The 24119-nt window shown below is 37.6% G+C and overlaps 1 protein-coding gene across 3 annotated transcripts in view; it reads right to left on the bottom strand.

Annotated features, from left to right (window-relative positions):
* LOC149792873 (putative nuclear hormone receptor HR3) overlaps positions 1 to 24119 on the bottom strand; it is a 102959-nt gene that overhangs the window by 38003 nt on the left and 40837 nt on the right. Inside the window, exons 5-7 of one of the 3 annotated variants that reach the window (XM_089966666.1) lie at positions 18198 to 18345; positions 16634 to 16648; positions 3372 to 3550 (exon numbers count right to left, since the gene is read on the bottom strand). In XM_089966666.1, coding sequence (XP_089822792.1) covers positions 3372 to 3550; positions 16634 to 16648; positions 18198 to 18345 — 342 coding nt within the window. The remainder of the gene's footprint in view (positions 1 to 3371; positions 3551 to 16633; positions 16649 to 18197; positions 18346 to 24119) is intronic. The other 2 variants (XM_089966667.1, XM_089966668.1) reach the window with 2 other exon arrangements.

Below are 24119 nucleotides of genomic sequence, written 5' to 3'. Positions count from 1 at the left end.
AAGCACTTTAAAGGTTAACAAATAAATAAAAATTCTATACTGCGAAGAGTACATTTTTTATATGCTCAACATTAAAATTACACTGGACAACAAATTTTTACAAAAGTCATGTTACTGAAATAAAATTAGTCAATTCTTATCAATTTTTATGTGCTGAACACGAATATGACAGTCAAATTGCAAAATTGGCTCTAGTTTTTTTGTAATCTGCAAGAAATTAATGTTTACATAACGAAATGCATTCCAATAGTAAAAGGTCAACTGTAATAGCCTACCTATAAAAAAATCAAGTCATTGACTACATCTTAGATTTCTTCGCCTGTCTCTTGTACAGCTGTTCGGGAGCATCTCTGAGGAGTGTCCAGCAGTAGTCAGCCAGCATTGTAGTGGACCATTTTCCCTGGTATCTTTGTTCCATTGTTGCGATATCTTGATGAAAACGTTCGCCGTGTTCATCACTAACAATACCACAGTTGCTAGGAAAGAAATCCAAATGGGAATGAAGGAAGTGAATCTTTAGAGACATATTGCAGCCAAGTTTCTTATACTTCATCAACATGTCTTCTACTAGTTCCTTATAGTTTTCTGCCCTAACATTTCCGAGGAAGTTTGTAGAAACTAGGCGAAAAGCATTCCATGCTTGTTTCGCGTCACCTTCCAGCAAGTTGTTGAACCGGTCATCTTTGAAAAGCTCTCGAATCTGAGGACCCACAAAAACTCCCTCTTTAATCTTTGCTTCGCTGAGTCGAGGGAATTTTTCATGCAGGTATCGGAATGCTGGCAAAGTCCGGTCAATGGCTTTCACGAAGTTCTTCATCAAACCTAGTTTGATGGGAAGGGGTGGTAGCAAGATTTTCTGAGCCTCAACCAGAGCTGGGTGTTGGATATTCTTCTCTCCAATGGCTACATTCTGCCTGTGAGTCCATTCCTTCCTCATGTAGTGCATTTCCCTTGCTCGGCTATCCCACTCGCATAAGAAACACATGTATTTTGTATATCCTTGCTGCAGTCCCATTAAAAGGGCAACTACCTTCAAATCACCACAGAGGTGCCAGCTGTACTTGTTATACTCAATGGAATTCAGTAGCTGCCTTAAGTTATCGTATGTCTCTTTCATGTGGACAGCATACGCTACTGGAATAGATGGAAGAATGTTTCCATTGTGCAAAAGCACAGCCTTGAGACTCAGTTTCGAAGAGTCCACAAATAGTCTCCATTCTTGTGGGTCATGAGTGATTTTTAAAGCATTCATGAGGCCCTCAATATCGGAACAGAATATCAGATTACTTTCCTTTCTGAAGAAAGGCTCCAATTGCTGGTGGCGCTTTCGATATGCAGTAATTGTGACATCTTCTTCTAGAAGATTCCATTGTTGGAGTCTTGATCCTAGCAATTCTGCCTTGTTCTTTGATAAGTCCAAATCACGAATCAGGTCATTTAGTTCTTCCTGTGTTATTCTGTGTGGGGTTGATGATGCACCACAGTGAAAATCTGGATCACTGCATGCTGATGGACCAGGAGAAGAACAGGTCGACTCACCTTTGTCTTCGTCAGATGAATCAAGAGAATATTCTGCTGGAGGTTCTGGAATAGGAAGTCCCTCACCATGTGGAACTGGTCTCAATGCAGACGGAATGTTTGGGTAGACTATTCTCGACTTCTTTCGCTTCGTTATTCCGCCGGAAAGAGGAGGAACCAAGCAGAAGTAACAGTCATTTAGGTGGTTGCTTGGCTCTCTCCACACCATTGGGACTGCAAATGGCACTGATGACCTTTTGCAATTCAACCACTGTGAAAGCTGTGTTGTACATGTAGCACAGCATATATGCGGAGCCCAAGGCTTGTCTTGGTCACCAACCTTGCATCTGAAGTAAAGATGATATGCCTTCTTCACTTGAGAATTGATACTTTTCTTCTGGTTGGCAAATGTCACTTCCCCACAAATATAGCAAAAATTGTCCGCGGTATTAACACACTTTCGAGGCATTACTGTTCTTTATTGTACGTAAATGGATAAAATAATAAGTTTTATGTAACAGTAGCTTGAACTGTCTCGCACAACGTCTAAAATATTTTAAATGCTGAACCTATCTGATTGGGCTTTATATAGTACACTGCTTACGTCAGCTTCAGCAGCCGCCTGGCATTAGTATAATAGGCCTACACATGTATAGTACACTGCTGACGTCAACTTACTTCAGCAGCCGCATGGCATTAGTATTGCATTGCATCAGAAAATGATGCAATCAACTGTGGATGATGTGAGCATGATGGTATTATGCAATGTTACATCATTATTCCGGATGTTGCTGCAGTCCTACTGGAGAAATTTACACAGTGAAACATAGAAAATGAGGTATATGAATATCTTCAAAACGAGAGCCAATACAAATTTTTCACGGTTATATTCGTGTTCGGCACACCAAAATACTACAGATTAGGGCCTTTTCAAGTCAGTAATGATTTCACTGTTGACCAGTGTTATTTGACAGTTCTCACACAAGGCTGAACTCAAAGTACACGAATTCATATAATTTAGCGTGATTCCCACATCTTGTGCATCTCTGAAGTAGTGATAAGATTTTTTTATTGGACCTGCAAACAACACTATTTTCATTTCGGATGAACTAGACCATGGGATGAACGTGTTTCAAGACAATCTGTCAAGTAGTTGCTGTTCTAGGGTTTAACGCCATTTTTTAGCACAAGATAGGCTATACATGGCATCCAGTATTACTGGTGGAGGAGGAACCCTGGGAAACTCTGGATCACTGCCATCTCACCTCTGTCTGCGTGGGTTCAAGTCTCAGACGCAGCCAATGTGGATATGTGAGAAAGCTTGCTGGTAGCTTCTCGTGGGTCGGTTGTTCTTTCCGGGGTTTTCCCGGGTTCTTCCTCCACTATTAATACTGGCCCCCATGAATAGCCTATCTTGTGCTGAAAAATGGCGTTAAACCCTATAACAACAACAACAACATAGGAAATTCATGAACTAGAAGTTACTGGCCATTCATTTCTGGGGTTTAGGAGCTGGGGTTGGTGATTGCAATCATTTTGATCCACGATATTGCTTTTGTTATATCTGTTGTTTTTTCTCTCCAGATAACGGATGTAATACAGTTTTATTTTGCCATAGATCAGAGTAGGATATTTTCCAGCTATTGATAGAATTCTTTTTAAAAAATGGCATAAATGTGGTATACCATGGTACATATCATGGCATGTTCAGAAATACCACAGTATACCACGGTACATAATTTTGTATGGTACCCAGCTCTATTAAAACAAGCTGCTAGCAGTTCACTATGCCTTGTGAACAAGCAAATATGGCGCGTGAAGGAAAGTTTTAAATCCGATAGCTAATAATGTACCTGAATCCATGATGTCAACTGTCCTGACAATAGCAATGGGGTGCGGTGAAGTGGTTGATACTGAGGCTGGATATACTGGGGTACCCTCGGATGTAGGTGACACTTCAGGTGTCTGGTCTTGGGACATGGGATACGTGTAGCCATTAGCAGTGTACATGTAGTTGGGATCTGTTCCATACCTGCTCAAAATTGAAAATAAAATATAAGTATACTTGACTGCTGTACAAAAGGTCAGGCAGTGGTTATTGTAACAATTCCTCAACTAAACAATACACCAATGACCAATCCCCTTACACTATTACGATTGACAATGAAAATGCAAAATCATTGTTCCAATAACAATACTGGCTCATTGAAATGTTAATTGCTCCTGGTCTTTCCATTTGTACTCACTTACAAATCAAGTCCAGCTGCAGACTGCACAGACCCAGATCTGCCATCGCATAACGCACCAGCAAATCTGGGTCTGTGCAGTTTGCTAGCGGTTGTCAGTAGAACAAACACAGACCCTGGTCTGCAGGCGCAATATGCAATGGCTGAATAGGATCTATGTTTTTTGCAGTTTGACTTGACTTACAAGCAAGGATGTCACATTACTGTTAATAAAATACAACATTTATGAAACAAGTTGAAGAATATATGCTAAATGGCTAAATATAAACACTGCTTTGTGGCACCGTACTTTAAAAATGAAAAATCTTCTATTATTGCATATCAACAGAAATCTATGAAATTAAATTACTAGTTTCTTAAATTTCATACAAAATGTGCAAAAATCCTACAGGACACATAACAAAATAAGTTGCTATTTTTGTTCCATTTTATGGCAAAATATTTAGTGGAATGACCTGCAATGCCTTTGAATATCTCAGCTGTATCAACATATGGAGAAAAATCATATGCAAGTACAAATGATGGTCTTGACATGATGCCTGTATCCATTAAAAAATGATGGATGTGATTCGAAGACGTAACTCATTAATCCTTGCTGCCCTGATAATGTGCCTTACTTTATGTCCCTTTTTGCCTGTGTCCCACGATAACATGGCACTGTTTACCAGTTTTGTATACTGGGTGCCCTGTTCAAATGGCAGTATTAGTCTAGGCCTGTATCCTAAATATAGCACAAACCATTGGTTGATTCTAACTATTTGCTAATCATGCATATAGTTTAACCAATCAAATTTCAGCGTACACAGAAGAAACAAAGTAGTACAAAGGAAACAAAATTTGACTTTGATAGTGCCAGAAACTAGTGGAGTTGAAATTGATGGAAAGTGATGAGATTTAGCCACTGGGATCAGAAATTTACTAACAGAACTTTCAGGATTTTCATTACATGAAGTTAACAATGACATCGAGATACCAACTGAAGATGACAGCAGGATTGATAGAAATCAGACTGCTGAAGACATTGAAGAAGGAAATGAAATAAGAGATGACCAATGGATTGTAAATGATAAAATATGTGTTGATAAGAGGCCACTGAAAGAACCAAAATCAAACAAACATATGGATGGAAATGAAGTCAGTCATACTGAGCTTTTTCTTCAGCATTTTTCATAGAGCCAATGGTTGTAGAGATGAAAGCAGGAGGAAAAAGAAAACCCAAACAAATGGAGATATGTTACGGAGAGAAAAATTAATTTGTGGTGTGGAATGAAATTTTTAATGAGTATTCAGCATCTCGATTGTGTCAGATTACAACATGAACATGAATGGGGTGGACACTGCTGACCAACTGAGGACACCACAGAACACATACTGAGCAATCCAAAAATTGGTGGTTGTACCTTGTTTGATTTTTGTTTGCCATCACTATCGCCAATGGATTTGTTCCAATGAGAAAATCTGAACAGCATATCAAGGTAGGTGGACAAAAGCACGTAAAAATAAGAGCACGTAAAAAAAATAGACGATTCCAAGATGAATCAGTTCAGACTTTGAGACTACCAGGGCAGATCTAGCAACAAAAACAACAGAACACTATCCTAAGAATGGCACACACAAAAAAAAAGAAGGGACAATTTTGACAATATAGCAAACAGAAGTGACGACAGGAATTTATGAACATGTACATATATCATGTAGACCTTTCGAAGAATTGGTAAAGAACAACTTGCTGGTGTTTGGGAAAAGGAATTTAGTCATATTTTCCATTTGCAGCATTAGTGTACAGCATTAGTGTACATCATAAGTAAACACCATTAGTGTACAACATTAGTGTACAGCATTTAGAATTTGTTCTGAATGTTTTGCTGGTTTTTAAATGTTCCATGAAGAATTCTAAATAAAAGTAAGTGAAATATAGGGAAAATATGCCCGTCATAGCTGCTTGCAGTTTCTACATGAATTTAAAGTTAAAACAGATGACAAACAAAATTTCTGTCTACACAAAAAAAAATAGAGTTATTTCGTGCATTGAAGTGTGAATTTATAAAGGATTCTGTGTATCATTAATGACAAGAAAAAGCAACTTGGTAAGGACGTCATTCTGTTTACCTTCATTTCTGCATGTTCCATTAATTTATACCACTATATACATCATCTGAAGGATAACAACTTTGCTGAATTTCAGTTTAACTGAATGAATACAAAAGCAAAAGATTAATAACTTTTTTCGAGTAGCCAAATCTGTAAAAATTGGATATCAAGCGTCATAAATACTAATACGACCATGCAGGTGATCCCCCTGTAAATATGCCGTCGTGGACCGCCTTGCTGATTGGCTGAGGAGTTATAGAGTTAATCCCCACAACAGAAAATATTCACGACACAAAGCCTTAACCCAAAACTTGTGGTATTTGATTAATCTACAAGCTATACGTGTACAAAAATATAATAATCTAAAAGCAGAAAAATGGTGCAAACTATAAAATGAAAAAGGCAATACCTTATAAGCCAGAGGAAGCTAAGCTATTTTTTATTTTAAAAAGCACATACAAAAGAAGTCAAAAGCAAATATGCAATATGTGCATAACGAAATTTCTGAATGAAATATCCCTCGAGATGTATTTAATACAGTCAATATTCAAGGATGATGTAAAATGATGAATTGCGAAAAGTCATGCAAGATATATATCTCCACAAGCCATTTAAATAGTGCAAGCTTAATTCCTTTTACCAGATCAGCTATGTTTGTCACGTTTTGCTTGTTGAAGTCTTTTAGAAGAAACTCTTGTTGGAGTCAACATAAAAACTCCCTCTAAAGTACTTATGCACTACTAAATGATAAGAATTTCCAGGAATTAAAGCTAAAACCATTTCTTCTTACTGCTACTCAATGAAACCATTTCTGAGCTATAACAAGATTTAGGTTCTGTGGTGGGCATTTTCGACACAAGACTGATACCATTTTCTTCACTAGAAATCATTATTAGTCTTGTGTTCAAAATCTTGTGTATAGGTCTATCTATTCCAGAAATGTAGCATTAACTAGGTTGTCGTCAAGAGCTGCCACTGTGGTCACAATGGTACCATTCTCATTTAGGATCACGGGGCCCCGAGTGGCCAAGTGGTCTAAAGCGCTCTCCGTTACGGATCACTGCCATCTCACCTCCGTCTGCGTGGGTTCGAGTCTCAGATTCGGCTAATGTGGGTATGTGAGAAAGCTTGCCAGTAGCTTCTCGTGGGTCGGTGGTTCTTTCTGGGGTTTTCCCGGGTTCTTCCTCCACCATTAAAACTGGCCGCCATGTATAGCCTACCATGTGCTGAAAAATGGTGTTAAACCCAACAAGAACAACAACAACAACAACATTTAGGATCAAGTAGACATGGTAAGATGTCTTCTCATTGAAACCTCATTTTAATATGACTTTCTGTTTAAAAGTAGTAGCTACTGTACAGCAAGATTTCAATACAATCTTTGGTTCAGAAAAAGCCTAGGTAAGACTTTAAAAATGGCTGTCCTATTTAATGTCAGACTGGTATTATTTACAACCAAGACCAACTAGTCATTACAAGAAATCATGTAGTGAAAACTCCATGGCTGCCATTGGCAAACTAAGTATACTAGCTGCCATGGCAAACTATACTGCCAGCCATGGCAAACTATACTGGCTGCCATGGCAAACTATATTGGCTGCCATGGCAAACTATACTGGGTGCCATGGCAAACTATACTGGCTGCCAGATAAGCAGAATTTCTTTTAGAACCAACAAGACATACAAAATGGCTTCTAGTGAAAATCCCATATTAATATGACCGCCAAGTAGTTTTGAAAGAATAACGGGTGGATGGATGACAGACACGAGGCCATCCCATAAGCTCTAATAGTCGAACACCAGTAGAGTTAAAAAATAACTTGAGAAATAGTCAATATCAAAGGATGGGTGAAGTTGTGTCATGCATTGTTAGTCACCCAATATGGAAAGATACAAAGTGGGCAGAAACCTACTTGAAGTCAACAACCTAATCACTGAATCAACTTCTCACAGAGACAATAACTGTTTAAGAAAGTCGTTATAAAAATAATCCCACTAACAGTACCGATACATAACAGGCAATGCTGGACTTTCTCAGCTTACATCTTATATAAATAACTAGTTTTCACACGGCTAATGAATTTAATGTTTAAAAGATGTCTTGCAGAATTTAATCCATTTTGCCAACAATTAAATTTTTCAAAAGGAAGCAATTTTATCTTATTGACAAGACTGCATGGTACCTGTAGCATTATTAAGAGTTTGTAACTATAATTTTCCTCTTCAAATCAATTTGTATCACCACTGTTTTATCTCTGGTAGTTAAAATGAGATGCAACTTAAGTATTTTAATCAGCAAATAAGGTGCTTACTTGGAGCAGATATTCATGTACAATCATTATTACATTTCAAGCAGCTGAAAATATGCATAATGGTGTGGACGATAAATACAGAATTTGCACAATTATCAAATTAGGTCATAGTGACTTATTTTTGGCATGGTTCAGTTAATCTCCCTGAGATGCATCCATATATCAGTCTTCATTTGTGTATGTCAAATAGGTCAATTGGTTTTAATGAGACTCTGACACACAATTGGCTATATTATGCAGAGGAAATGGAAGCTAAGTGCCTGTCCCAAGGACACACAAAGGCAGCTGACCTGGGTGGGTATTGAACCCACAACCCTTAGATTATCAACTGTATGTTCTACCAACTAGGCTACTGTGGCTGCAATGAAGAATTAGCTGAAAATAGAACTCAAGTAGATTACAGTGATCTACTTTTGGTATGACTGAATTACCGTGTACACATACACACACACCAACATGAAGAGAAGGAAAAATAGTGTTAAAGATACAGACAGCATAACTAACAGCTACAATACAAAATTGAGTGTGAAATTGGGTCACAGTGATTTAATTTTTGATATGGCTGACCTACTTTCACAAACCTAATTTCAAGAGTCTGGGGTTGAAAACTCCATAGGCCAGGACAACTAAGCAAGAGACCCTTGATGGGACTGACATCCTACTGGGAGAAAAGAATTTCCAGAATTCAAGATAAAACCATTTTTTCCTTTTAACTGTCAAGTACTGAAACTATCTCTGACGTTCTTCCAGAATAACATGAATTTCAAATTAGCTGCTGTTGTACACATACTAGATGTCAGCTTGGCACCCATTTCATTTATGTCTAAGTGGACATCATTAGCAGTCTTTTGGTGAAAACCACATCAAAATGATCCTCCATTCTGTGGAGTAGTGAAAAAAATATTTTCAAAGACAGTCATGGCAGCAACATTTCCATTTTCATTTATAACCAAGTATCGGTAGAGTTGTGATAACCAAATTTTTAACGTGGCTGCCATCCATTCAGGAGGAGGAGCAAAAAAAAAAAAAAAAAGACTTTCCAGATGGCTGCCATGGCATCAATTCTATCATCAGATCAGAACCGTTTTCATTTTGGATAACTAGACATCACAAGATGATCCATTCTGGAGTAGCAATAACAAGATTTTCAAGATGGCCAATGTAGCAGCCATAATGAACGTCAGGTTAACACCATTTTCAATTGAGAACAAGTCAGTCCTCCAACTATTTTATAAGAAAGAGATGACAGATAACAGACCCTCCCATAATCTCTTCAGATTTATGTTATGTAGAGCTAACAATTAAAGCTAAGAAGTCACTGTTCCACTATGAAAGTGTCATCTGCCAACAGAAGAAGAAAAAAATTTAAAAATGATAAATCAATTTTACATTTTTTCCCAGCAGCAAACATTTGATTATTTAATTGTTGCTCTGGGTATCTAAAGCAGGTTTCCCCAAAGTATCTCCATATACTACTTCTGTAGTCGAGTGTTGGGTTATTTCTATCAGCAAAAGGCCAATAATCCATACGTGTTGGTACCCCATATTATCTCCATATACTACTTCTGTGGTCAAGTGTTGGGTGATTTCTATCAGCAAAAGACCAATAATCCATACGTGTTGGTTCCCCAAACTATCTCCATATACTACTTCTGTAGTCAAGTGTTGGGTAATTTCTATCGGCAAAAGACCAATAGTTCATACGTGTTGGTACCCCATATTATCTCCATATACTACTTCTGTAGTCAAGAGTTGGGTGATTTCTATCAGCAAAAGACCAATAATCCATACATGTTGGTTCCCCATATTATCTCCATATACTACTTCTGCAGTCGCGTGTTGGGTGATTTCTATCGGCAAAAGACCAATAATCCATACGTGTTGGTTCCCCAAATTATCTCCATATACTACTTCTTTAGTCGAGTGTTGGGTTATTTCTATCAGCAAAAGACCAATAATCCATACGTGTTGGTACCCCATATTATCTCCATATACTACTTCTGTAAACGAGTGTTGGGTGATTTCTATCAGCAAAAAACCAATAATCCATACGTGTTGGTTCCCCAAATTATCTCCATATACTACTTCTGTATTCAAGTGTTGGGTGATTTCTATCGGCAAAAGACCAATAATCCATACGTGTTGGTACCCCATATTATCTCCATATACTACTTCTGTAGTCAAGTGTTGGGTGATTTCTATCAGCAAAAGACCAATAATATGTGTTGGATATTCACAATCTGATTCAACAATCACAGTCCATTTTACTCACTCAGGATGAACCCTTAAACAAACAAAACTCGTGAAGGTTCATCTCTTGCCAACACGCTAATTTATGTAAGTGGCATCTATTATCTTTCAACTGAAACTGAATGTCTATAATCTAAAAGTATGCTTATATACTGGCCAGTTGAAGAAATCAGGCACTTGCCATGAAATGTGTGAGAAATATATCTTTTGGCCAATTTTAGCTCAAGTACAAGAATCAAACCAATCGCAACAGCTGTTGCATACAATACTAGTTGTAGTATAATGGCTAAACAAATCCCCACACTGAAAGTTTACACAGTCATCAACATTTGGTATAATTACTTTTCAAGTGATGCATCCATGCAGCAATTTTCACAAGTGTAGATAAAACAGGATCAAAAATGTTTATTGCAAACAAATAAATGAATTCATCTGGGTCCATGCTAGGTGAATTCTAAATCACATTTCACCTGAACATGGTTAAAAAAGGAAAGGAGATACTGTTTTATCACGAGTGAGCGTCTACATCCCTCTTTCCTTGAATGCTTTTGTATTCTCAATACAACAGGATTTCTTGTTCTTTTGTTCAATAAGAAATACAAAACAGCTTAAACTGCAAGGAGGGATACAGCTGGTGGAAATGAATTTAATTATGTATATGGTACCTTGTATTACTGCACTGCAATTATCTTTCCCAGGCGCTAATCCCCAGTCCAAGTTGATAATAAACTCTTCCAATTAGTGCGTGTGTGATTTGTATTTTTCATGTAGCTTTTAAAAAAATAATTCAGTCATATTGCTACGATGTCTTCAGTGTGGCAGTTTACAGTGATGTCTAGCACTGGGGCATCATGTTGCAGACATGTAGTATGATGTCCCACCCAGTCACATTATCCTGACACCAGGCTGACCAGTCCTAACACTAACTTCTTAATGGTGAGCATCTAGTGGAGCAGCTGTAAGTACCATTTTTATAAGTATTTTGCTGAATTAAAATAAATTTTAAATATTTTCCTAAAGTTGTATGGCTGTTTCATTTATTTTCATATAACTGGCTCAACATTTCAGTGAAATTACAGTTTCAAGTGACTGATTAAAAAATTCTGACCACCCTACACCCACTTCTATCTTACCACCACATTGCCCTACTGTCAGAAAATAGGTCACTTCAACTAATAATCAGAGTGCAGCATGCACCTGTAAACAAACATATGAACACACAAAAGGGCAGTACTCTATCCAAATTGTGTTTAACATGAAAACATAATATTATGGGATATAGTGGGTAAATGACTAATTCAGGGAAAACTTGGGACTCATGAAAACCAAATAAAGAACATTGGAAACAACCAATGAGTACAGAAGCAAGAAAAGCTAATGCACACAACATCAAACCTATTAGTATTTAGTTAACTAAAAGTCATCACATTATTTATATAGGTCATGGTGATCCATGTGTTTTGCCCATCAATGCTGCATTAGTATACAATAACATTTTAATAAAAAGAGCTTTAAAATGACAAAACAGACTTGATTCAAGCTTAAGATCATGAAAAAAATGTTTCAACTTATACCACAAAAAAAAATGATTTGATTCAAGTACTATCTTGATCAAAAAAGGGGTTTTAACTTGTTACAAAGAGAAAAAGAAAAGTGTAACATGATCTAACTTGAGGATAAGATGTTTTAACCCACAAACGCAAAAAAATACAGTATCGTTGCTGTGCAATGCTTATGGGACATGATGCTATGTGTATCAAGGACCTTGGAGGAAAATCATGTTTTGTACGGAAAATTCTACCAGGATAGTTTGTCAGAGAAAGAACCCCAGACTGATGGGAAGATACTGGCAAGCTTTTACACATACCCACATATCCTAGACTTGAACCCACCTTGACAGTTGTTGCTGTTGTGGGGTTTAACAACACTTTTCAGCACATGATAGGCTATACATGGCAGCCATATTAATGGCGGAGGAAGAACCCAGGAAAACCCCAGAAAGAACCACCGACCCACGAGAAGCTACTGGCAAGCTTTCTCACATACCCACATTGGCTGAATCTGAGACTCGAACCAGCGCAGACAGAGGTGAGATGGCAGTGATCCGTAATGGAGAGCGCTTTAGACCACTTGGGGCCCCCCCCACCTTGTCAGAGGTGAGATGTCGGTAATCTATAAATGCGAGCTCATTAGACCACTTGGCCAACCGAGGCCTCTAATTGATCTGATGTTCATGTACTCTGCATTTATTACAATCTTTTTATATAAAACAATAACATACGACATAAGCTACCTTTGAAAGTTCATGAGTGAACACTGAAGAAAAATTAACAAGAGATTAGTGCAGTCTGGTTGAAATAAAACAAAATAAAAAGTACTGCAATGGGCCACTGAATTACATTATCCCTTTTTGCAACCTTGACCTTGTGACATACAATGTGGTTTAATACACAGGACACTATCAATTCAAGATATACAACTGGGTAAGATTTCATTAAAATGTCTTCATTCCTTTAAAGCTTGTTGCTGTACATGAATAGAGGTTGGCGTTTTCCCTTCCCGTGACCTTGACCCTGAGGCAGAGCTTATTACTACGGTATGTGACACACTGTCAATTTATTATTTAAAACTGGTTCAGGTTTCATCAAAATATGTTAACTGCTTTAAAGGATAAGGATAAATGTAATAATTACATTTAAACTTGTTGCTTGAGGCAGGTGTACGGCTACTAGTATAGTATACAACACACAGTTTGGACACAATCCATATACTAGTATAGTATGCAACACACTGTCTTGACACAATCCATATACTAGTATAGTATGCAACACACTGTATGCAACTCAGTCTAGACACGATCCATACACTAGTATAGTATGCAACACTGTCTAGACACAATCCATATACTAGTATAGTATGAAACACACTGTCTTGACACGATCCATATACTAGTATGCAACACACTGTTTAGACACAATCCATATACTAGTACTGTATGAAACTCAGTCTAGACACGATCCATACACTAGTATAGTATGCAACACTGTCTAGACATGATCCATATACTAGTATAGTATGCAACACAGTCTTGACACGATCCATATACTAGCATAGTATGCAACACACTGTCTAGACACGATCCATATACTAGTACAGTATGTAACACACTGTCTAGACACAATCCATATACTAGTATAGCATGCAACAGTCTAGACACGATCCATATACTAGTATAGTATGCATCACAGTCTAGACACGATCCATATACTAGTATAGTATGCAACACAGTTTAGACAAAATCCATATACTAGTATAGTATGCAACACACTGTCTTGACACGATCCATATACTAGTATAGTATGCAACACACCATCTAGACACGATCCATATACTAGTATAGTATGCAACACACTGTCTAGACATGATCCATATACTAGTATAGCATGCAACACACTCTCTAGACATGATCCATATACTAGTATAGTATGCAACACACTGTCTAGACACAATCCATATACTCTGTACAATGATACATCAATAAGTTAAATTTTCCCTTGCATGATCTGGACCTTAATGTAGCGGGTAAAGCTATTGTGCAAAATACACGACCAAGTCACGATGTATTTTTTTGGGCAAAATGTCTTCAGCAATTCAAAAGTTAGGCTCCTTACAAGAACAGACTTTACAGAATCGCGTTTTCCATGTTGCAATCTTCACCTCGAGACCAAGGCTATGGTATGCCAAACTCAAACTGTCTATTCAGCAGGATACATACTTCAGTAATGTTTTCTGATAATGTCTCCAACAATTACAATGCTATGACCAGCAAATGCTATCAAATGGATAGACAGACAGACAGACAGACAATGCCATAACATAATAAAACCATCTCAAGACTACCATGTAAGAGCCACATAGACACAAATCATGTTGATAAATGCGGAAGAGGCTATTTTGATTACACTGCAGAACAGTTTATGATGTCTTTGGTGAAATGTAGGTCGCAGTGAACTATTGCTGAAAGGTTGTAGTATCAACCGAGATGCATACTATCATCTACTTTGACCATTCTGGTATGAATAGTTTCAGATAAAGGCCAACTCATTTAGACATGAAATATGGGTCACAGTGACCTAGTTTGATGCTGGAAGGATAGTACTCATCAAGATGCATCCCTACACCAAGTGTGCTGGATCCAGGTATAACAGAACTGATATCGGATGCATAAAACTTACTTTGTCATGAGGTAAATGCAACATTAACCAGTAAAATTTAAAATGTCACAATTACCTTTTTGTTGCCAAGGTGTGGTATTAACAGACGCACAGAATCATCTGGTTTGATGATTCTAGCATAAGTAAAGCTTGAGAAACAACAAAACTATAAAGTTTTTAGCCCAAGTCAATGAAGCATGAAATATGGATCCGAGTGACCCACTTTTGTGGTGATGGTATAAATCTCATCAAGATGCATCCACCCATTAAGTTTCATGATTCCAGGTTTTAAAAAGGCAAGGAGGAGTGAAAAATACTGAGTAACATTCAAAACCACAAAAATAAAAATTTGCACCAAGTTGACCTAATATGATCCCTCCCTAGTGGGCATGTGCTATGCAACCCAGTCAAAACTGTTACCTAAGACCAAGGATAGTCGAGATGCAGTCAGGTTGTACATTTATATATGCTTTTATTTATATGGCTGCTAAAATCTGGGGCTAGTATGATTGATCTCTACTACAAAAGGTGTGAACTAATATAGGATGAGTCCAACAAATCACTGAGCTGTGCTAAAATGATTGGAATACCTCTACATTTAAGGCAGTTGGTGGAAGTTGATTCTTGATGTGGAAAGTCATCAGAATATGGTTGCCATGACAAACTAACACTCGTCGATATTCACAGAATTTTATAACAATCTGTCTGTTCTAAATAAAAATAAAAAACCAAATCCTGAGAGAAAAAGACATTCCACTGCCTGAAAAGAATTTTCAGGAATCAAAAGCTCTTTCTGCTTTTGTGCTGCCAAGTACTGAACCTATTTCTAATATTTCTGAGTGACAATATTTTCAATATGGCTATCAAACCATCCATTATCAGATGTAAGCGCCGCATCACTTATACTTAGGATCAAGCAGGCATCATAAGAATTCCTTCTGCGAAAACCCCATGCAAATATGACCATCCATCCAGGAAGAGTATTGATAAAAAGATGGCAACTGTGACAGACATATTGGAAGTCAGAATGACACCATTTCATTCAGGGCCAAAAACTACGCGATGAACATGCATAATAAGTTCCATGGCCACCTCAGGTACTTTTCTGATCTTTGAACATATGAGACAAGAAGCCAACTCATAGACTTTTCAGGTCTATGACCAGTTGAACTAAAAATGACACAGTGTATCATCTACCATCCAAGTTCACAGCTACCATACTGTATGTTCTTCGACTTGGAAATGTATGTAAACCAAAGTAACACGTTAAGATCTGAAAAACTGAAAGATAATTTTACATTTTTTTGGGGAATATACACTGCATATAAGCCCTTTAACTTGACCTAGCATAAATACTATCACTCATTACAAGAAGGGCAACACAAAAAGTATCAATTATATTTATGGGCATTTATTTTCAACCCAAATCCCTACGACTGGTTACATGTGATCATTTTCACAGCAGTTTGTTACAGAAATGGACCCCTGCAATATAAAACATCAGGCAACTCAAATATTTGAATGAATACTCCAGAAAGAACAACAACATGGAGAGGTAGGTTGATGGAAGGCAAATCAAAAAAAAAAAAAAAAAACTGTGAGGTTAGTAACGCTGCATTTTCGCTCTTCAAATACAGTATTCAGTAGTGCTCAAATTTTCCTGTAGTGAATTTATATCAAAATGTTCCTTCTAACAGCCCAACTCCTCCCTCCTTTCAGAACATCCTTAGAAAATGTTTAGCTTGAAGTGCAAAATGCTAATAAATCAAAACTTGAAAAACCTTGAAAGAGCCCAAAAGTGTTATTGCAGCATTGATCAAAGATTTGTTTTAAAGAAACAAAATGTCTCCTGAAGGTTATAACAACTAAAAAAGTGTTTAAATTTAAAATGGACAATATACCTATCATATTTCAATACTTTTGGGCTCTTTCAAAACAAAGAACAAAAAATAAACAAAAATCCAAACAGAACAAGGTTTGCAACAATTCAACTCTCATTTACCTTGTCACTAAACACCTAAATGGAAATGACAATATAAAATAACTGTTCACAAAATAGCTACATTTTTTTAACGAACACTAATTAATTAATTACAAACTAATTAATTTGGTTCTTTTATAATTACAAATTTTCATGAATTGGACTTCAAAAATTAATTCTGATAATGAACTTTTAAAGATGAGAGCAAAATCTTAAATTAATTTCAGGGTTGGGAACAGGCAGGTCTACAATTACCTTATTTTGTACCTGCATACCTACAATATCAGTTATGGATACATACTAGACTCAGATTGACTACACCTGAGGGCGACATTTGTTAACACCAAGTCTGTCATCTTCGCTAGCCAACATTCCAATATGTTAACCCTATCTACACCTTGGAGAATAGAGCTGACATTGAACAACTCAACTTTGATTGGATGCTGTGGCACATCCAATGAAATTCACAGACCCAAAGCACTGAAATATACTCCTGATCCACCAAGGTGCAGATAGGGTTAACATATTGGAAACTTGGCTAGCGAAGATTCAAGTTTGTAGGCAAGATCATTAAAACTGAATTTAGTGATTAGAACCTGATGTAAAAGTAATGGACATAAATCAATCAATTTGTTTCGTTAGCCCAAAACTTGAAGGCAATTTGTTTCATTAGCCCAAAACTTGAAGGCAATTTGTTTCATTAGCCCAAAACTTGAAGGCAGTTTGTTTAGTTTGATACTTGTCAACATTACGTCATCAGTCAGGGCAACTAGCTATTCGTGTGAGAGAAAAAGTTAATTACCATTACATTGGCATAGACCTAGTCAAATTTTACTTTAAATCAAATGGCATGAATTATCCTTATTCATAGGAGCAAATTATATGAGATGTGCTAGTAACACTTGTAAACCCAAAAGCTAGTGCAAATGTGAATCAAAGTAACAAAATAAATACTGAACACTGTGTCTTATCTTTCTCAAAGATCTAACTACACTGACCCTCAAGTTTCCTTACCCTTCCAAAAGATCCTATGATGTTGAACCTTGGATTGGCTTATCCTTCCAGAAACTTTAACAAGACTGACCCTTGTGCTGGCTTACCCTTCCAAAAGATCTAACTACACTGAATTTCGAGTGTTTGCTTACCGATCCATAATATCTACCTATATAACATTTTAACATATTCAATGAATTTCTAAAATTCTTACAACAGTTGGAGATTATCATGAATCTTACATGATTAGAATTTTGCCTTTAACAAAATACCAATTGCATTAATAATGAAAACAACCAGAAATGTGGCCTCTTTTGTGAGAAAATGATTTTGTTGGGGGCTTGTAAGAAGAACCATGGGTATTCCAGCATGTTTCAATTCAAACGTAATTTATCTAGCATCTGTGACAGCAAAACATTTAATTAAATTTTACAGAAGCTAAAACTAGACCAGAATTAAAAACGACATTTAAGTATTGAACTGGTCATTTTGAAAAGCATTTGCATGTTTATTTTTCATAGTCAACCGAGATTCAAATATTGCTTGTTGCAGACCTTGCACGAAAACCAAAGCAAAAGAAACCAAAGCTTACGTGAGGTACGTGTTGTTATTTGGTGAGTGCACAAAATCACCACTGGGAGAGATTGGGCCATACCCATTCAATCGGCCCTGTTTCACCAAGTTAGCTTCATCCTCCACCTTCTCTCGCTGTTTCTTCGACATCCGACCAAACTTCACCGCTGAGAGATTAAAAGACAATTTAAAAATGTGGTAAGTAAAAAGGACATTTTAGTTTCTAAAACAGCAGATTAGAAAAACACAATGTAAGGTGCACATGCAATAAAAACAAGGATTATGTGCAATGCTATTTCTCACCTGAACCATACTATCGTGTAAGAGATACCAAACTATACGCATGCTCATCAGGCAGTCTGTCCAGAACGTTTGTTGAAGGTAATGAGCATCAATCCTGTAGTACTACATCCTCCTATCACTTTGGACATTAAGGTCCAGTAAGAATCATTAGTACATCCATGCCTAGAATTTTCTGGCCAAAACAGTAGCCACAAATATTTGCTATCCTCATTACTGTACTGATCTGCACTTTTCCCCATATGCCACATTTCACCTCTTTTCTCCCCTCAACTCCTGTGCCACTTTCACTTATTTACCGTTCTCTCCCTTAACTCAGATGCCACTTTTCACTTATTTACCATTATCTTCCCTCAGCTATGAAGCTACTTTTCAGCTAAATTGACCTTTCTTGAATATTCTTGTAATCACTGTTTTTTTAAACTGCAAAACTATATTCTTTGAACTAGTACATCATACTGGTGCCAATTTACTACCGTCTCCACCCATGTCTACACAGGAAATTTCTGTTTAAAAATGTTACTTCCCAAAATTCACAAACATTCATAATAATTATGTAAAATCCTGAATGGCTGCCATCTCTGCATGATGTTATCAGCATACATGGATTTTTCTACCATTGTCAAAACATGATTCCTGGAATTGGATCTTTGTATGCAAAAGAGCTAAACTTCCGAATCTGATTCCAAACATTTGAATTCACACAAATTTATGAAGAAAAGTGGACTAACCTCGACAAATATCCCAATAACAAACAAATGTCACTTCAAAAACAGTAATATCAGTATCACCTGTATCAGATAAATCAAACACGTCAATCACTCACACTCACATCAAAGGCAATCAGCATGGTAAATGATACTCGGCTAATAATTGGTTATTAAAGTACATGTGTACAATCTCTTCCTTAAAATATGGTCCGTAAGTCGCTGGATCAATTACTTTCGGACACCCCTGGGTTAGCAAAAATGGTATAAGAGTAGTAAAAATTCAATCAAACCACGATTACTTAGGATAATGTCGTCGTACTCCCTGTGAACCAACGACATGACCAGCTACCCCTTGCTCAATGCAATTAGCAACCAGTCATTATTCGATGTCTTCAGAGCCAAACAAATTATGAAGATAGTAACCAATCTGCCTGTGCCTGTCTCATGTACTTACAAGAACCAACAGACTTTACTAAAAATACAGCTAATGATGCCAGTGATAATGATGCTGAATGAACAATTGCGACTCGCACAAAAATGAGTGAAGGATTGGACTGAATTATTTGCTGTTTTGAAAATACTGGAAACAATTAATTCAATTATTTCAAGATTATTTCACTAACAAACATGGCTAAAACTGAAAAGTGCTTTCATGAGAATTTAAATATTTTGACAAGTTTCACCTGAAATGAAGCGGTTTAAACAAGTATTGAAACAAATTTTTATGTATAGTATTATTTCTTCTTCTTTCTTTCATTTTCAGTGATAACATTGTTTGAATAACTTGTGCTTTTTCTTGTTTCTCTCTATTCCTACTGATTTCAAAACATATCAATTTATGTAATGAGTGGAAATGATGGCTACCGGATACAAAACATACACATATACAGTTCAACACGACTTATAATTCATTTTTAAAGGGTAAAAATAAGGCACAGATGTGTTACATTTGTAACCAGTTTACAGAAATAATATTGATATATCGTAAGATACTGCAGACCTCAAGAATGAAACACAGGTAAAAATAAAGGGGTGTGGGCTTTTTAATCGTATGTGGCTGATTTTCATTGGATCTTCAAATTTGTGACTCAGGGCAACAACGAAATCCCCACATAAATTTTAACTCCATGAAAAGGTTAAGACGAATACATACATTCAAACCCTTCCGTCATTTTTAAAAGAGGTGTCACTTGTTCAGGGTTGTGATCAAGTAAGAGCCTAAGAGATCTAAAAGCTTACCCTAATCCCTAATCCCCACCCATGTCATTTCCCAAATGCCTTAATCCCCACCCATGTCATTTCCCAAATGCCCTAATACCCACCCATGTCATTTCCCAAAAACATCTTCACAATTGCAGAACGAGTGTAAAGTTTTGCAGATTTATTGTTTTTAATTTCACGAGTAATCTAGAGAAAAAAATATCACCCATGACCCACACTTCTGTAATGACTCTACTGAGTAGCCAAGTTCCCCGCCTCTGTAATGACTCATAATGAGAGTAGCCCTGGGTTCCCCATTTCTGTAATGGACCCTCTGTAAGTACTCCCAAGCCCCCACTTCTGTAATTACTTTCCTGAAAGTACCTCTCTCCCACTTCAGTAACAATTCCCGCTGAGACGACCCAAGGTCCCTTACTTCTACAATTACTCTTAGTGAAAGTAAAACGGGTTCCCAGTTTGTAATGACTCAATCCTGGGTCACCCACTTCTTAACGGTGCCTACTCAAAGTACCATGGCTCCCCCAATTCTTTATGAATCCTACTCAAAGTACCATGGGTTCTCCACTTCTTTATTAGTATTTTCAAAGTACCACGAATCCCCCACTTCTTTATGAATCCTACTCAAAATATCATGGGTCCCCCACATCTTTATGACTCCTACTTCAAGTACCATGGGTCCCCCACTTCTTTATGAATCCTACTCGAAGTAACATGGATCCCCCACTTCTTTATGAATCCTACTCAAAGTACCATGGGTTCTCCACTTCTTTATTAGTATTTTCAAAGTACCATGAATCCCCCACTTCTTTATGAATCCTACTCAAAATATCATGGGTCCCCCACATCTTTATGACTCCTACTTCAAGTACCATGGGTCCCCCACTTCTTTATGACTCCTACTTCAAGTACCATGGGTCCCCCACATCTTTATGAATTCTACTCAAAGTACCATGGGTCCTCCACTTCTTTATTAGTATTTTCAAAGTACCATGAATCCCCCACATTTTTGTGAATCCTACTCAAAGTATCAATGGGTCCTCCACTTCTTTATTAGTATTTTCAAAGTGCCATGAATCTCCCATTTTTTTATGAATCCTACTCAAAGTATCATGGGTCCCCCACTACTTTATGGCACCTACTCAAAGTACCATGGGTCCCCCACTTCTTTATGGCACCTACTTAAAGTACTATGGGTCCCTCACTACTTTATGACTCCTACTCAAAGTGTCATGAGTCCTTGACTTCTTTATGAATCCAACTCATAGTATCTTGGGTCCCCCACTTCTTTAGCACCTTCTTTAAGTACTATGGGTCCCCAGTTCTTCATGACATATTTTCAAAGTACCATGGGTCCCCCCATGTCTGTAACAAATACTAGTGAGAGTAACCCCAGGTCCCCACTTCTGTAATGAATCCTGTAATGATTCTAATTTAAAGTACTCTATGGTTCTTTCACCTTCAGATTTTGTTATGTCCTCAATTTATATACTATTTATGGTCATACACTATCAGCCTGTATGCTATTTACAGCCAACTGCACCTAGAACACAGTATACTGTACTGTAAATTGCCCCAACAGTCAGTAAATTTATAAACTATTTATGGTCATACACTGTATGCTATTTGTGGCCAATTCCACCTAGAACACAGGATACTGTACTGTAAATTGCCCCAACAGTAAGTAGATTTATATACTATTTACGGTCATAGATCCTCACCCGTATATGCTATCTGTGGCCAATTACACATAGAACACAGTATACTGTACTGTTAATTGCCCCAACAGTAAGGAGATTTATATACTATTTATGGTCATACCCCCTACGCTATCTGTGGCCAATTACACCTAGAACACATACTGTAAATTCCCCGTTATCAGTCAGTAAATTTTCATTTATTAATACCAGACAGTACCATATAGTTCGCTTTCGGACCCCATCGTGCACTATCCATTATGTCATGTCCAGCATCGGTATACTAGTATTTGTCAGACTACATATTCCTGTTTGGTGGCTCTGATGAGGTATAGTGGTGTTGGTATGGCGAAAATAGTTTTCTCATTAGTGCTCTCAACGTATTACTTATGATGGAGGTCAGCACTGAGAATGGATCTTGCTATTCCCACGGCTTGTTGGGATTAGCACTGTTAGACAGGTTTATCTTCTTGTAATAAAAGTCATGTATCAAATGTTCTGAAAGGTCTAGGACAGCCTGTGGCTATTGAGACTTGAGTCTGGATATTGTCAACTGGGCTGCCACAAGGTAAACCTCAAAGATCTTACTGGATTGGAATGCTGGGTCAGCTATCAAGCGTCATACCTTGTCCTCTTGACCTTCAGGTCAGACTAGATGGATGCAGATGCACTTCCGCAGATTTTTCATGGTCTTGCTAAAGATGAAATTATTCAGCACAATAGTTATTGTCCAACTTGTATTTGCCTTTGGTCCAGAGGTCCATATGCTTTGAATGTAGGGCACCATCTAGCTGCTGACGTCAAATTCTAATGCCCAGATGCACAAGCCAAAGCTTGCATTGAGCTGGAGGTTCCATTCTTAAACAACTTATCACCCCTTCTACAGGAAGTTGGTATCCAACTTCATCCAGCTGTTGTATCAACCTCCTAGCTTGTCGACCTGGCTATGCTGGTAGCCATTCTTCCTGGATGGTCAAGGTTTCAGGGCCTAGTGGGTAATCACTGGCATCATGAAGATCATCAGGGTATTCCTAGTCAACCTCTAGGAGTTAGCCCTTTCAAGAATCTGTAGTCAGGCTGCCTAATTGTTTTTATTCTGCCAGTTCAGGGTCAATCCATTGGCAGCCTCCTGCAGCCACGTTCTACGTCATTGCCCAGCCAAAGGGTTTTTACTGCTTAGGCGTACAAGGAATGACTCGTAGACCAGGAAACTTATAAACCAAATAATATGTGCTGATGGAAAATAGATGACCCACCTGAAAACTGCCCTCAACACAATGCTTAACTCATTCAGCTCCGGCACTGCTATCAGTATCACTGCTGCTATGCCCCAGCACTGTTATCAGTATCACTATTGCTATGCCCCAGCACTGTTATCAGTATCACTGCTGCTATGCCCCAGCACCGTTATCAGTATCACTGTTGCTATGCCCCAGCACTGTTATCAGTATCACTACTGCTATGCCCCAGCACCGTTATCAGTATCACTACTGCTATGCCCCAGCACCGTTATCAGTATCACTGTTGCCATGCCTCAGCACCGTTATCAGTATCACTACTGCTATACCCCAGCAATGTTATCAGTATCACTACTGCTATGCCCCAGCACTGTTATCAGTATCACTACTGCTATGCCCCAGCACTGTTATCAGTATCACTGTTGCTATGCCCCAGCAGCATTAAGCTGTGTCTAGCTGCTTGTGCCCCAGAGAGTTTTACCTGTTTGGGAAATTTTGTAAACATCATGTATATGCATTCACTCTTACCTTAATTTCTCTTCCTATATCCAATAAAAATCCACAAAATTTTCACCAATTATTCCAAATGAATTTGTCTACAGTGATGTATTTTTTTCTTCCTATTTGTCCAAGTCTTTCACAACTTATTTATACACTATTTACAAAATTATGTGCAGCATTTTTAGAAATATCACGTCATCAGCCTTTAATTTCATCATCGCTGTCAGCATCCTCTTCTTCTGACGATTCAATCTCAGAAACGTCCTTGTCCGAATCT

Source organism: Sinohyriopsis cumingii, chromosome 8 (genome assembly GCF_028554795.1).
Source record: "Sinohyriopsis cumingii isolate HCF-2022 chromosome 8, ASM2855479v2, whole genome shotgun sequence".
In the NCBI taxonomy this organism is placed as follows: Eukaryota; Metazoa; Mollusca; class Bivalvia; order Unionida; family Unionidae; genus Sinohyriopsis; species Sinohyriopsis cumingii.
Note: the sequence above shows the minus strand (reverse complement) of the source record. Positions and strands in the feature narration are given on the sequence as shown.